Source organism: Aspergillus tanneri (genome assembly GCF_003426965.1).
Source record: "Aspergillus tanneri strain NIH1004 chromosome Unknown AapTan_6_pilon_pilon_pilon, whole genome shotgun sequence".
Classification (NCBI taxonomy): domain Eukaryota; kingdom Fungi; phylum Ascomycota; class Eurotiomycetes; order Eurotiales; family Aspergillaceae; genus Aspergillus; species Aspergillus tanneri.
In genome coordinates, this window is record NW_022984633.1 from 1,318,030 (window position 1) to 1,333,288 (window position 15,259).

The 15,259-nt window shown below is 49.2% G+C and overlaps 6 protein-coding genes across 6 annotated transcripts; 2 read left to right on the forward strand and 4 right to left on the reverse strand.

Moving 5' to 3' along the window:
- Positions 1 to 2,863: 2,863 nt before the first annotated feature.
- On the forward strand, positions 2,864 to 4,268 carry ATNIH1004_008466 (uncharacterized protein; the record flags this gene model as incomplete). Its single annotated transcript, XM_033573076.1, has 2 exons — positions 2,864 to 2,885; positions 2,947 to 4,268. The coding sequence occupies 2 exons, from the start codon at positions 2,864 to 2,866 to the stop codon at positions 4,266 to 4,268; spliced, it is 1,344 nt and encodes a 447-aa protein (XP_033423628.1).
- Positions 4,269 to 4,378: 110 nt separating this feature from the next.
- On the reverse strand, positions 4,379 to 5,429 carry ATNIH1004_008467 (glycoside hydrolase family 43 protein; the record flags this gene model as incomplete). Its single annotated transcript, XM_033573077.1, has 2 exons — positions 4,379 to 4,679; positions 4,768 to 5,429. The coding sequence occupies 2 exons, from the start codon at positions 5,427 to 5,429 to the stop codon at positions 4,379 to 4,381; spliced, it is 963 nt and encodes a 320-aa protein (XP_033423629.1).
- Positions 5,430 to 6,081: 652 nt separating this feature from the next.
- ATNIH1004_008468 (uncharacterized protein) lies at positions 6,082 to 7,424 on the forward strand (the record flags this gene model as incomplete). Its single annotated transcript, XM_033573078.1, has 2 exons — positions 6,082 to 6,138; positions 6,255 to 7,424. The coding sequence occupies 2 exons, from the start codon at positions 6,082 to 6,084 to the stop codon at positions 7,422 to 7,424; spliced, it is 1,227 nt and encodes a 408-aa protein (XP_033423630.1).
- Positions 7,425 to 7,591: 167 nt separating this feature from the next.
- On the reverse strand, positions 7,592 to 9,187 carry ATNIH1004_008469 (hydroxyacid-oxoacid transhydrogenase; the record flags this gene model as incomplete). Its single annotated transcript, XM_033573079.1, has 3 exons — positions 7,592 to 8,598; positions 8,654 to 8,712; positions 8,766 to 9,187. The coding sequence occupies 3 exons, from the start codon at positions 9,185 to 9,187 to the stop codon at positions 7,592 to 7,594; spliced, it is 1,488 nt and encodes a 495-aa protein (XP_033423631.1).
- A 409-nt stretch (positions 9,188 to 9,596) lies between these two features.
- On the reverse strand, positions 9,597 to 10,112 carry ATNIH1004_008470 (Bys1 family protein; the record flags this gene model as incomplete). Its single annotated transcript, XM_033573080.1, has 1 exon — positions 9,597 to 10,112. One exon carries the CDS (start codon positions 10,110 to 10,112, stop codon positions 9,597 to 9,599), a length of 516 nt encoding a protein of 171 aa, XP_033423632.1.
- A 696-nt stretch (positions 10,113 to 10,808) lies between these two features.
- On the reverse strand, positions 10,809 to 12,358 carry ATNIH1004_008471 (arylsulfotransferase family protein; the record flags this gene model as incomplete). Its single annotated transcript, XM_033573081.1, has 2 exons — positions 10,809 to 11,495; positions 11,555 to 12,358. The coding sequence occupies 2 exons, from the start codon at positions 12,356 to 12,358 to the stop codon at positions 10,809 to 10,811; spliced, it is 1,491 nt and encodes a 496-aa protein (XP_033423633.1).
- Between the last annotated feature and the right edge of the window lie 2,901 nt (positions 12,359 to 15,259).

The window sequence follows — 15,259 nt, forward strand, 5'->3', positions numbered from 1 at the left end:
CGTATGTTGATATTGAGATATGGAGATTAACTACCAAAAGCGCTACTAATACAGAGGTGGATCACTCGCTTACGTGTATCGCCCGCTCACCGTTTATCTTAAGAGTAATTATTTTCCCTGATTATGTAGCATCCACCCCACCGCAACTCTTTAATCTTCATTGTCTCAAACTACCATCTCTATCCTTCCTAAATACTTAAATAATGGGTTCAATTTGCAAGAAACACCGGTGCCTAATCAATGGACTCACCGAGACCTTTAGTCTATTTATTAATGCCCATTATATTTCCTCTTCCGATGTTCTATTTGCCCCGCATTATACTGATATTCTTTCAGAGACTGGGTTCTGAACCTGATGTTATTAGTCTGGTTCAACTTCTTCCGGCAATCAGAAATGAGGCAGTGTGGGGATATAATGAGAAAGGAATTGAACTTATCCCTCGTGCCAAACTGGTCAATTACTTACAACAACCACCAGCAGATATTGGTGATGAAAAGTTGGAGTGCTTGCGATGGGTAGATGATACCAACAAGAACGAGCAGGGAGTTTTCCCACCAAATATCCTCCGACCAACATTCCCGGCTTTTTATGAAGTCAGTGTTCTATAAAATATTCATGATCGTATGTTTCCTTTTTTTGGTTATTTAGCTATGATTTAGCAGAATCTTTGCTAACTGCTGCATTAGAGACTATAATGGAGTGGTGCCATCGAAATCAAAAGCAATGGCATGATTGTCCCCGCCAGAAGTGTGAGGAATTTTTTACAAAGATCCTTAGGAAATTCCACGCTCTTGAATATGCTCCTTTCTTTAATCCAGATGATAGTGCCCAACCTCCAAGACGTACAATAAAGGAGAATCCAATTCTATTCCAGAATATTTTTCCGGGTGGAATCCGACGTCCAATTAACACTCAAGCCGCTGATCAGCAAGTTGGGGAGTACGAGATGGCCGAGATGTCATCCGTTGTAATATTAATGAATAGAGGGCTCTACAGAAGATCTATTATGATGCAGGCTGGGAGACAGAAGAATTTAATAGAACACCTTTCAATGCCAAAAGAAGGGAGATATTGCAAGCAATTAATAACTTTTATGACCAATCTAGACGATGGAGTCGGATTCCACCACATAGAAAAACAGCAGAGTAACAGATTGCTAAGCAGGCTTTTCGTCAGCAACGGGAGGCTTTCTGGGCTGAGAGTGCCGGGGAGCACTATGTTTAGTAGCTGTAAATATCGATACATAGCAAGCTTCCTCGCTCAAATTTACATGCCTAGTCTATTTTATTCTTTATGTGAAAATAAAGTAGAAAAAGCTAAATTTTATGATTATCCTAATTTCAAACTCAGGCTAACTGGAACGGCATTTTTGTCCCAGATCCAAGTTAAAAATACTGACTTTGTGTACTGCTTATTAATAGGTATAGACATTTCATGTTTAATATAAATACCTTAATGGTAATCACATTTCATTTGCCATGGCGGAAGATTTATTTATTATATCTTATAGTGCTGTTGACTAGCATCGTGCTTCCTGCCCTTGGCATGCAGAGCATAAGTATCCATCCGAAATATAGATTTCCTTCCATTTTCGGTATAATGCTGACCACGTGACGAGAAAACTATTGTTTTTCGGAGTGTAATTAGCTCTAACAGGGGGTGTAGCTAGTTACACACTCTAATTATATGTTGCTTGTCCATTGTATCATATTCAATCTATCATATTGATCGCCCATGCCACATATGCATGCAAATGCATATAAGGCAACGACCGGCGGACAAGTAGATAGAAATCCAAGCTTCTTTTATATTCTTCTTTCTATGTACTAGAGGGCTCAGTATGTGTTGAGAATAGCGGGTTCCTCATCTACCATAGAGACACGGACACGGATACAGGATTGCTCAGGTTCGCCTGCTCGAGTTGTTTGTTCCTTTTCCTGCGCATCATTGCGTGCCTCGCCCCTCTACAGTAGGTAAAGGGGGAGCAGTAAAAAGCATTATAAAGAAATATGATCACTGGTAAACCAGCGTGGTGGTGTATTGTATTAAGGCGGTGTACCTACTCAGACTACTCACCCCTCTGCTCAGCCCTTGCTCAGCCTCTACTCAGTGACCAGCCTAGACCGCTCAGGGCGTGCTCTGATCTGCTCGATGAGCAAAAAGTGGCAAGGGATGAGCACTAAACGGAAAGGGAAAGCCTTCTGGCAGTCAAGAAAATCAAGGTCGTATGCTATCCTGTTTGTGTATATGCCAACCAACCTTAGCTGCAAAAAGAATAAATAGAAAGTACTGGTGATATAGAATATACATATGGGCTACCCAGCCTACTCTTGCTGTATAATCACCGGTTCCTGCAAGTAAACAATATAAAACTCATCTCTGTTCTTTTCCATGGATATGCTAACCTCTGTGATCCAGCAGATCACCAATAATTAAAGCGGAGCCAGGCAGCGAGATTAGTTGTCAGTATCATTCCCCTTTGAGGCAGATCCGACACTGATTCGTCATCTGTATCCCTTGAGTAGTTATAGTATGGAGTAATCCGGATGCCTGGCAGGCCACTAGACCAGTCTTGAAACAAAAGTATATGCATAATACGAAGTGCACCATGGCAGAGAGCTGCCAAAAGTCTGGCTGCCTGGATGCTAGTTAGTCAGCCTGCAGGGATCTGCGTCTATTTTTGGCAACCAGATTTCAGGCCTGAGGCAGAAACATATCTCGACTCCACTCGCTTTCGCACTACCGTCATTCTTCTCCCTCCATCGTTGCTTATAACCAGCCCAATGGCATCGTTCCGTTGCTTGCCAATCCCGTGGTCTTCCTCTGTCTCTGGTTGAAATACTCTTCTTTTCCACCTCCAAAATGCTTGACGAGGCTCTCCCCAGTACGTGTCTTGCCACTCTACCCCATACTGCCAGCCATCCAACCCACTAATATCGTACTAGCATTCTACCTTAAATCCACTTCGCAACCTCACATCTCAACCATCTACTTCTGCCAGCATGGAAACGAGCCCTCTCCCGCCTACTCTCTCCACCATCCGGACCCCACTTCCCCCTCCAGCAAGAACCGCTACGCCGTCGCCCTGGTCGATCCCTACGTCTCCGACATTGTCTTCGGCGAGATCCTCATCATCCCCGAATGGACCCAACCCATTCTCTCCGCCGAAGCCATCCGTCAGAACGGCGGCGTGGCCCCGCCGCCTGAGCCCATCCTCCCCACCCGCTTCACTATCCACCTCTACAACCCTGACCAGCAGGTCACTGTGCAGTTCAAGCCGAAATCCTGGAACAGCCCGGCCACATGGACGTTCGAGATGCCGCAGCACACCTTTCGCCAGCCGTCAAACTCCAGTCTCGATCGCACGCAGTCCGATCCCGCCACCGCAGACACCACGCCCAAACTGCGTTTCAGCTGGCGTCGCGACAGTAAATTGTCCAAGGACCTGACGTGTCTGCTGTCCGGGAAGACGACGACGCTCACGGAGCCGAAAACTAAGAGCAAGGAACCGGATATTACGCTCTCAATCTTCAAGGGTCTGCGTGAACTCACCCTCTACGAACCGAACCTGTACCGCGTCGAAATGGAAGATTTCAAGGGTCTAGAGGTCGTACTCCTGCTAGGAGCGGCCACTATCCGTGATGTGTATTTTACCTCTATGAAGGATAGCTTCCACGTTTCCAAACCGACCTCGACCTCGGCTTCTACAGCTCCCCCTGCGGCCAACGCAAACTCAGCCCACGTCCAGAGACAGCAGACTATCCCCATGGCTACGGGGGCACTGACCACGAGTCCGACAGAAAACTATTCACCCGAGAGTAGCTCCCAACAGCGCAACAAACAAGAACAGCTACGGATGGAGGAGGAGCGACAAACACAAAAATTCCTCGAAGAGGAGGAGAACAGGCGTCGTCGGCGACAGGCCGAGATCGACCAGGAGACACGTCGACTGCAGCAAGTGTACGGCCAGGAGGAGCAGCAAGCGCGCACGCAGACGCAGACTCCGTCCCTACCGCCGCGACCCACGCAGCCTGGCGGACGCGGGGCGCCGGCGCCGCGCTTCTACCACCACCATCACCATTCGCCGTCGACGCCGCACATCATGTCCGGCGGCGTGGGGCGACAGAAACCCACGGCGACGTTGGCGCCGGAACGGCCTCAGTCGACAGGGACACGACCGGTACAGCCGAAGAAGAGCAGTTTCTTTGGATTGCGGAAGACCTCTGAAGACGGAAAGTTGAACAAAAAGCGGAGCTCAATGTTTTAGTGTGATACCCTATAGAAGTATACCCTATCATATGCATAGCGACTAACGAAATGACATGAATGGATACGCATATGAATGGCATGATCGGATGATCAGGATGATAATGATAATCAAGATAGAGGCCTCCACTCCACCCCCTCGGTCGTAATCTTCACCGGGAGAATATTCCCGTTGTGATCAAACTCCATCCGATCGATACAGGTGACGCGATGATCGCGCTCGGTATCATTGACAAACCGTCGATGGTAGACGATATAGTAGTTCTCCCCGTCGGGGGTAAACACACTATTATGGCCTGTACCGGTGCCGACGCGACTATTCCCCTCGAGGATCTTGGTAGGAGTGGATGAGAACGGTCCGGTGGGAGATGGTCCCGTGACATAACTGACGCCGTAGGAGTTATCTCCCCATCTGTCATCATCAATACGGTATATCATATCATATCACACCAACATTTCATAAATGAAATGGAAGGGGAGGGGAAGGGGGGAAGACATACCCGCCCACACTATACATAAAATAATAAACCCCATCCCGTTTCAACATCCACGGCCCCTCTACATAATCACTCGGGGTAACCTCCAGAAACTCCCCCTTAAGGGAAATCATATCCTGATTCAACTCGACGACAACAGCATGCTTCCAACCCCCGAAATACAGCCAAACGCGATCATCATCGTCGCGAAAGATCTGCGCATCGATAGGCTGCGCACCCATCACAACCTCCCCGACTAGAGGTCTCCCCAGGACATCTTGAAACGGCCCCTCAGGACCACCAGAGATCGATCTCGCGACGCCGATGCCGGCGCCATCCCCGGCGGAGAAATACATGAAGTAGTCATCTCCCGACCGGGAGGGCGCGACGGAGGGTGCCCATGCGGCGCGATTTGTGGACCAGGGGATATCCGTGAGGTTGAGGATGTGAGGGTGTTTGGACCAGACGAGGAGGTCCGGGGAGGAGAACGCGTCAAAGAAGGTCTGGGATTCGTAGGCCGCTGAGTAGGTTGGGTAGATCCAGTATTGGGAGTTGAAGATGCGGGCTTCGGGATCGGCGTACCAGCCCGGGAAGACGGGGTTGCCTGAGTAGTTGGGGGAGAGGATTGATTGGAGGGAGTAAACTATTGGGAGGGATAAAATCGAGAGATATATGGTCTTGTTCATTTTGCTGATTTATGAATCTAAGACTGATTCATGAATCTGTGAATGATCATGACTGATCATGACTGAGGGATTGAAAGAGGAAGGAATGTAGATCACCTGCGGAGTCAGATGATACATCCCTAGTCTATCTTGTATCCTCTGTACTATGTTCAAAAATATCTTTTATACTATGTTTAAAACTATCTTCTGTTCTGTACATTCTATACTGTACATTCTATATCATTCAAAGAATAGAATAATACGACGCGGCTGAAACACGAGGCATACGATCTCCGCAATTAAAATAGAACTGATCGGATCCTTAGCGGAGGGTCCCATTCGTATTGCTTCTTAGACGCACACCGAGCCAAGCATCGTTCAACCGAAAGCTATACATAGCATGGCTATCGGGACAATCTCGTTTCCTCCTCAGCTACTACTCGGTGGGGGATTGATTCTCCGGGATGATTATGACCTATTATGATTATCCCGCCGTCGACACGAGAACCGATTGGGGGCTATCTATCTATATTTACATCTATTTAACGTCGTGGTTCTGCTTCTAGATGGATCAGCCAATTCACTCCTATACATTCCTTCTATTACACATTCCTTTCAATTGACTCTTCAATTCTAGTCCCTCCTTATCCACTCCTTTGCTTTATTCGTTGAAATGGTCGGCGTCCCTCACAGTACTGGCTGCTCTCTCTGTCGCGAGCGACGTATTAAGGTAACCCTACCTGTACACATCCCTCTCCATACCAGTCATTAAGAAGACAGTGCGACGAAGCATCCCCGAGCTGCACCCAGTGTCGAAAATACGGCCGTCCCTGTCCGGGATACCAGCGCACCTTTCGCTTCCAGGATGAACGACCCGCCCTTGAGCGTCGTCATCAATCATCCGTCACCCGGTCCACGTCCATCACGCAGTCCACTCGTCCGCGTCCGCGTTCCATCCCAGACGCAGCGGCCGCAGTACGAGAGAATGCCCTAGCCATGATGCAGCAGCAATCACCTACCAGTCCGTCGCAGATGCAGACACAGACGCATGCGCAGCCCCATCTCATCGAGGAATTCATCGCCTCGGCATTCTGCACTCTGTATTTCCACAATCGATTCAGATTCGCCAGTCAGACGGACTTCCCTGCGTACATTGCGCGGAATGCAGGGTCCAAGCCGTTCCAAGACGCAGCGGTCGCGTGTCTAGTGTGTGTGTATCGAGCATATCAGATGCAGGACCATGCGTTGCTGAAGACCAGTCGACATATGTATGCGCAGGCTCTGCGCGAGGTGGTGGCCGGTTTGTACGGTGAGGATGCGCTCTCGGCGGACATGTTGAGTTCGATGATGATGTTGGCTGTGTATGAGATGTATGCGCGCACTAGTCGTGATGCCTGGGCGGTGCATGTAGACGGTGTGAGACGGTTGATGGTGAGTCGTGGCGCGGCCGCCCATCAGAGGGGACTCGGACGGTCTAATTATATCGCGTTCCGCGGGTTCCTGATCGCCGCGGCGGTGCAAGAAGGACGACCCTGTATTCTGGATGAGGATGAATGGAGGTGGTTGTCTGGGAGAGTGCAGATCGAGGACGCTGCGAAGCAAGGGAGCGCTGCTAGGTTCGTGGATGTCACGGAACGGGTGTTTCAAGAGATTGTCCAATGCCCGCGGTATCTCAGCGAAGCGATGCAGGGATCTGCGACAGTGGGGAGTGACATTCACCGTGCACGAGTGCGGTTGACCCCGTTGATTATGGAGTTGCGTCGGGCCATTGAGACGCAGGTGCAGACGTCGGATGGAGACCAAGGACCCTCGTTGCTGTTGCTGGGGGCGGAGACGACGCTGACGCTGCTGGATGATCTGCTGCGTCGGCAACGCTCCGACGGACGATTCAGTCCCTTCCGTGTGGTCTCCGGATTGAGTAAGGGTTCTTCCTATGGAATGACTTGGCCGGACCAAGTGGCTTCGTCCATGGGTATGCTGGGTACGGTCATCGTGGACGATGGACCTTGTACATGATGGGCTGGATAGACCCGAGTAACGATTTTCCTTTTCCTGTCTTGTGTTTGGTTTAGATGTATGTACGTGTTTGAATTGCTAGCGATAGATCGGTTGGGTTTCAAGAAGCGTGAATGTCATGATTGCCTACTATATACACGAGGACGAAAGCTGTTGGTACGGGTCATCTAGTACGACATCGACTGTTCCAGTAGTTTTCTCAACTCCGTCTTCTCCGCCTCCAATTCCTCGCTGAGGTTAGGGGCCAGCATGAGCACGCGCTTTTGCGGCAGAGTGCCTTCCACCAGTGACTCCACGTCCGACGGCTTGAAGCCCAGGTCCTTCAATCCGCGCGGTTGGTCACCCAGTTTGTCAAGGAAGACGGCCAATGCTTCGCCTAGCACCTCGCCGGCGCTTTCGCGCTTGACGTTGGAGATATCCACCCCAAACGCCTCAGCGGCGGCCAGATGTCGGTCCGGGTTGGAGGCGGCGGTGAATCGGAAGACAGCCGGCGCCGTGACCGCGACCGACACCCCGTGCGGGATGATGGGGTAGTCGACTTCGTAGCCCGCGTGCTTGTACCCGGGGTTCTGGCTGGAAATCGGGTAGCTCATGCCGTGACAGAGATGGACACCAGCATTGCCGAACCCGACGCCGGCTAGTGTCGCAGCCAAGAGCATCTGCGACTGAGCTTCGATATCATTGGGATCCTTGACCACCCGAGGGAGATACTTGACTGTGCTGCGGAGTGCCTGCAATGAGAAAATATCCGAGATGGGATTAGACCCCTGGTACGCGGGACGATTGATGGGGTTGGTGGGACGCGGAGTCCGCTCATTGTATGGAATAGCGGTCCACGACTCAAGGGAGTGGCAGAGTACGTCCAGACCGGAAGATGCATGAACCGCGGAGGGCATGGTGCGTGTGTTCAGCGGGTCGCAGATCCCCAGGGTAGGTTTCAGGTTCCGATGGGCGATGCCGGTTTTCGCCTTCTTGGATACCAGATCGAAAATCGCGGTTCCTGTGGTTTCTGATCCGGTGCCCGCGGTGGTGGGCACGGCTACCAAGGGCTTCAATGGCTTAGTTACCGGGAGACCTTTGCCCAGAGGGGCATTGACGAAATCCAGGAAGTCAGCTTCAGGGAAGACGGTGTAGAGATTCATGAGCTTTGCGGTATCAATGACCGAGCCACCACCTATTCAGTAATAGTATTAGTAGCATTCCCAAGATAGACTATAGATAATACCCACCCACGGCAAGGAATGCATCCGGGTTATAAGGCTTTGCGAAATCAATCGCCTCTTTAATTCTGTCTTCATCAGCATATGAGTAACATAACTCCTGGGGGATCGATCGACTTACGAATAGTCCTTAGGCTCCACCCGAACCTTGTCAAAGATGGTGAACTCGATACCCTCACGCGATAGACCCTCAATAGCCTGCTTCATAGCGTCCAATTTGGCCACTGTGCTATCGGTGACGACACAGACCCTCTTCGCCTTCATGTTGGCAAAATCCATTCCGACCTCCTTCGTGGCTCCGGGCCCAAATCTGATGCTAGACGCGGCCATTTCAAAGGCGTATTCCTTCTGGCGCGAAGGATCGACCGGAGTGGCCATATGACGGCGAACATGTTCGGCCAGAGTGGGGGTGCGATGATGATGGTGGTGATTGGGATTCGAATGGCAGGGACAAGAAGGCGGGTGAGTGTATTGAACGGTGCGCAGGAGGTTGAGGGCTCTATTGGCGGCCGAGGGGGCCACGCGGACGGTTGGTAATACCATAGTGAGAATGGATGATGGAATATGATAATTATGATAGATATTTACGAGAAGAGAGGAAGAGAAGAAGTGGAAGACGAGGAAGAAGAGAAAAGAAGCAGAAAGGAAGCAGAAAAGAAGGGGAAGTTGGGGAAGTGCGGGGGATGCCCGAATTGGGGAAATCGGACAAAAGACCGAGTGGAGTCACGAGCTCCAATCATTGGATCGGTCGTTTTTATGGTCCGTCTACTCCGTATTATCTTTTCATGTTATTCTTTTTTCTGTCTTATTTGAGAAGCTGACTATTTAGATTAGCTTCCTACAGACAATGATTTCCGGTCCAGAAATGCCCAATGGTAATATCGATGAGATTCAACATTGAACAGCAGAAAGACATTTCCAACATAGACCAGTCCACATACAAAGTCAAATCTCAGCACACCGTCAAGGCCAAATCTGTCGCCGCATCCTGAATCCTCACCTGGCTTCCTGCTGGCGGCACTCCATCCTCCCAATTGATCGCCGGCTCGGACGGCAATAATGTAACTAGGTGGCCCTGGAATGGATCGCCAAAGACATCCGACAAATCGTACCACACATTGCGGTCGACCAGGTTATACGCGAACACTGTCTGCGGCGCACTATTGTACAGGCCGTCCTTGACCGTGGTAACCTTGAGGCTAACGCCGCCGGATTGATCGTCGTGGTGGAAGACCTCGGTGTAGTTTTCCTGAGGTGCCAGAGTGATCTGGGAACCCATGGTCGAGGAAACCGACCAGAGGTAGATGGCATGGGTGCATTCGTTGATGACGACGGCGTGTCCGGTGGTTTGGTTGGACATAGGAGACATAGAAGACGTAGGCATGGGAGAGGGCCTCGCCATGTTAGGCTGGGCGATGCCGAGAGAGGCGAGCGAGAGGGAGAGGAGAGAAAATACTGGGAAGAGCATTGTGTTCTGAATTCACCGAGGTTCACTTCTGTTTAATATTTGATAAGACTTGATGAATCTGGATTCAGGCAGCGGGACCAGTCGCTATATATCTCCTCCCAGCGACCCAGTCTAAGGACCCCGTTTCATGGCAATGCCTGAGTAGATCCAGTTGGGGTTCATTAGCGCCGATCCTAGTCTGTTTGCCATCGGGAAGAGGCAATGCCGCAAGGGGGTATTCAAGGCGTTCCAGCCCACGGCGCCATCAGTTACACCAGATCCAAGAAAGGTTCGGTGGGAAGGAGCTGGGCTGCAGACAGTAGGCAAGGAATTTAGCCTAGAAACAAGGACCAGATCTACACAGGGGCGGAAATGTTCTGCGCTCGGATATCCGGTATCACGATTGCAAATGGAACATTCTGACCTCGCAGCATACGTCCGGCAAATTATTCGTCGACCTCGGGGAGTTTCCCATGCAGGTACCACCACCCTTGCATTTGGCCTGAATCAATCAAGCGTCGTAGTATGGATATATCAATATGTACAAAAAGAACCAAAAACTGAGTATATATAAAATCATACCAAAATAGAAACATAGAAAATAGATACATCCCAACTTCAAGAAAATCGTATATGTAAAATGCAAGTAACACCAGCATCACACAGGGACCAGCCCATGTGTCATGTGGAAATGCGATACTTCATGCACATCGGTCTTTAAAAGCTCACAATCGGTGAGGTGCCGAGCGGAGTGTCACCCTTGCGAGCAACAACCTGTAGGAAAGAAGTGTTCAGGCCGGTCAAATCGACCCTGGTCTCGAAGGCAACGCGGGGAACAGACTTGAGAAACGTGGTATCGTCAGAATCCTGAGAAGGTACCGAGTACACAGCCCAGTTGTCATACTCTGTTGCCCCGTTCCAACTCATGAAAGCCAAAAAGAGATCATTGGGAGCCCGCTGCACGACGAGGGCAGGTTTCCAGAACGGCGTGGCCTTCCATTGGTACTTGAAACCACGGTAGGATGCTACGGCATTGTCGTCACCAAACTGAGCACTGAGAATCTGGTTGTTGTTGGCATCGAATTCCTTCACCCGCGCGATGGAGCCATAGCCCAAGAAGACATGGTTCGTTTGTTCACTTAGCAGCTGATAGCTCCCCTGGCTGACGCTGTGGATCTCATCTCCTTTGTTGTCCAAAACCCGCAAAGCGGTGACCTTGTGGTTGACCAAGTCTACACTCAGACTTAATCCGGTCGTTGCGGCAACCTCGTCGGAAGGAGTGTTGGCATTGTTGAACAGGTTAAGGACCATACCCTCCTGTGTTAGGTTGTAGACACACATGTCATGCTGCCAAGAGAAAACAGCGGCGTCATCAATCTCAAAGTCGCCGGCACCTTTCTCACCCTGCAAAAGAGAAAGACGAAATATTAGCAACCCTTCCAGAAATAGAAGAGGGAGCTTACACTCAACTGCCATCCAACGGAGCCATTGTTGTAGACATAGATACCAGACCAGTAATGGCGCAGAGAGATGAGGTAGCCATTGTCCACGACCTCCACCGAGTTAATATGGTAGGCATCCCAGGGATTCTCAAGCGTACCGAAACCGTCTCCTAGGACCTGTTTGGACTTCTCCAGGGGGATATCGCCGAGGTGTTCTAGAGCGCTCCACGAGTGCACAATCTCATTCGTCGCAATGTCAATCTCAAAGAACAGCCCGTCCAGCATGTAGTCATCCGGTTTGCCACCAATCGAGGTCAAGTTGTGCTGCGTCACGTTGTATGCCGTCACCAGCAGGGTGTTGCGATTTGTCACACGGCTCTCGTGAAGGTCGATATAGGAATCTTGGTGACTACCATCGGGGGAGATAAAGTTGCCCGGAAGAGTGACGGTGTAGATCTCTCGGTAGGTATTGTCGAGGACATGAACGGTGCCATAGCCGAAGCCTAGTGTCATCATGTCGCCGGCCCAGAATGTGATCACATCTTGGTTGAACAACCTCTGCACCTTGAAGTTGGCAACCACCTCCGTGGGACCCTGGTAGACTAGATGACCATCGTCGCTGTAGATGAGGGCCGCCGTACCCTGTTCCTGGTTCCCACGAGGGCCGATGAAGATGTACCCGGGGTCTGTGTTGCCGGTCTTGGTGACATGCAGTTGCGGGGGCCGGAATGGGGCGGTTGCCAACGTGATAAAGGGCCAGTTATCGGCGACTGCAAGGAAGGACAGCAACAGAATGCTGTAGGCAGCCAGGAAGCGACGAACCATGGTCTAACGATGCTTTGTACAAATATCGGATATATACATTGAAAAGAAGGCAACGGAGTAAAGAATGACTACCATTGAGCTACCTAGGGTAACCAACGGTGAAAGCCGCCGAAAAGAATCAACCGGTAGGATGGAAAGGAAAACGACAGACCGTATTGTAGGCCATGACTTCAAATTAAAAGGAGCGAGAAAGACAGAGAGAAACACTGAACAAGAGAGACCGGGGTGACGAAGCACCGGGAGGCCCACCGGTCGAGCCGACGGAGACGCGTAGACGAAGATGAAACTGTCCCCTGACACAAGAGTATATGAGATCCCAATCCGGCAGGCGGAATCCGGCCGGAACTCATTGCGCGTCAGGAGACAAGCGGCCAATCAGCCATCGTCCCCTCCGCCCGCTTATCCGCTTCCTTCAGTCCTGCATATCAGGCACGGTAATCCCCGACTTATCTACGGAGAATGGACGGAATATCGAGTATTAAATGGCATATCATTCCTCAAGATCATCGTTGCTCACGGAATCCCGTCGGTTACACCTACCTCTTAATTAGGTGCTGGCAAAATTCATTGATGATAGTATTTCTATATTAAAATCCAATTCGTTTTATCTTAGAATAGATGTAAATCTCCATACTCATATAATCCAATGGGAAGGGCTTTTAACTAGCTAGCCTTTAGTCTCACAAGAGCCAGAATAAAAACTGCTTAATAAAGCTCACAGAATGGCAAAATGCTTCCCCTCATGCAAATAGTGTATAAGATCGAAAGCGATGCAGGGATGATGTTATCTGTGGCCACCAAAACGGGCCCTATGCATTACAGTTGGCCAGGATGCGCATATTGTTTTATTAATTTATATTAAATTTAATTAGGTTTAGATTAAACTTTTCATGTTGTTGTTTCGTAAGATTGATCAGCCGGACTACATTTTAAGCCGTGAGATACTAGGTGGTTTAAATATCCTGGCAGTTAACAATGGCGATAAGTAGACAAGTCCATTATATTTTCTAGCAGAGAAGAGAGACAGCCATATTTCTCACCCATATTATACTACTAGCTCCTTTAAATTTAAGTAGCAGAAGGGAAATAGCCAACAAATATACAAAGACATGATTAAATATTTTACATCATAGCACTAGATATAATCAATAAATTGGAACATGGAGGGGCTAATTTGAGGGTATATTACCTGAAGGCCAGTTCGGTAGGCAGTAGTGTATCCCTTAACAATAATATTGCTACAGTAGAGGTAGAGTCTATAGCATTATTATGAAAGGTAATGTATTAGCTGGAGATCAGGTCAGACAGCATGCACTTCACATATAACTATAAAGCTATTTATCCTCTATGGTTGAGTATTTCAATATGTCTACTACTACTATTATATCATCTTATCCGTAAATAGTTACAGATGTCAAGAGTTGAACCCGTAGGACCTATAGAATAGGCTACATACAGAAAGGAATCATTGGAGGAAAGACAGGGAGAACGGGCGGGTAAAAAAATTGGAGACAAGTCACGTGATGTGGGTCTTCGAGGGTTAATGGGGCCAACAGGGACAACGGGGACAATGGGGACAATGGGGACAGTGGGGACAACAAACAGGCCCCATAGCTCTATACAGACTGCGCTGAATTAACCCTCCTTGGTACTCTACCTATAATACTGCATGTATAGTCCCCTATAACTGTCTTTACAGATCGACATGCAGATATTAACTTGCTCTAGCAAGTAGTTTTCACTGACCAGGCAAGTAAGCCCGAGAACGAGACCCGGGTAAGCTATCTGCCCACCACTTCGGTTCGCGAAAATTTTCACCTTTATTAGCAAGATCTTAATTAAATTTCTAAGAAAAAACAGGTTCAGACATTATCTCTGTGCGTGGAATTGAAAGTGACAGTTAGAATTCTGGTTTACTCGTACATGTATTAATGTTGCTCAATAGTAAGGGCCCTAGATATCGCAATATAGCATTTATAATTTGTGATGATGTTGATTTGTATTATAAATACCGATTTGGAAACCTGCCAGCTTGACCACCAATCGCTTCCCCAAAGCGATCCAGCGTGAGACTTCTATCGCTTGGATGGATGTAGCACTCGATGACCGCCAGCTTGCCAGTCACTTGCTGGGCCTGTTTTGGTGAGATTTGTAGCTCGCCGCTTGTTTTGACCTGCATGGCATTATGGAAGAACTAAGCCGGGCTGATCACGTTGAAATCGATTGGCTTTGTTGAAAGTATGCAGACGCTGCCGAGGGTAGTGGCCAATGCCGCATAGTTTCATTTCCCGTATAATTGTACGGGCTGTCGTGGATGGCGGTCTACAGATACTAGTACCCTTATCCTGATATATTTGTATCAGTAGAATATGGGATGTACCTCTATTCCATAGTCCAGGTTGTTAAAGATAAAGAGAACCGAGTTCGTCTTGAACCGGATTATGGTACATAACTTTTGCGCCATCATCTGACAAGCTATCGTCGCCGATCATGAGCACAGCCCGTCCATTTGGCCGAGCGATTTGACATCCCAAGATAGCTGGTAAACTCCAGTCTATGGAGACGAATACCATTTTCATCGGGATGTCAGCTCCTTTTTGGTAAGCAGATGCTCTGGGTGTTAAACCAGCTATCTCCCGTTTCGGCAATGGGGGTATCATTGAATTTGAGGATGCTCTGTATGCCCTGGCAGATAAGTGCCAACGATAGAGGAGCATTCATTGTGATGGACTCGTCCAAGGGGACTCGCGAATTCATCATTTTCCGAAACGAGTAACACATATTCTGTCTGCGAGGGATGTCCGCCTCAATCAGCCCAGCTATGATATCGACTGGTCGCGTCCCTTTGATACTCCGACTATCGTGTGTCCTGGGACACGTTTCTTGTAGATCAAGAATATG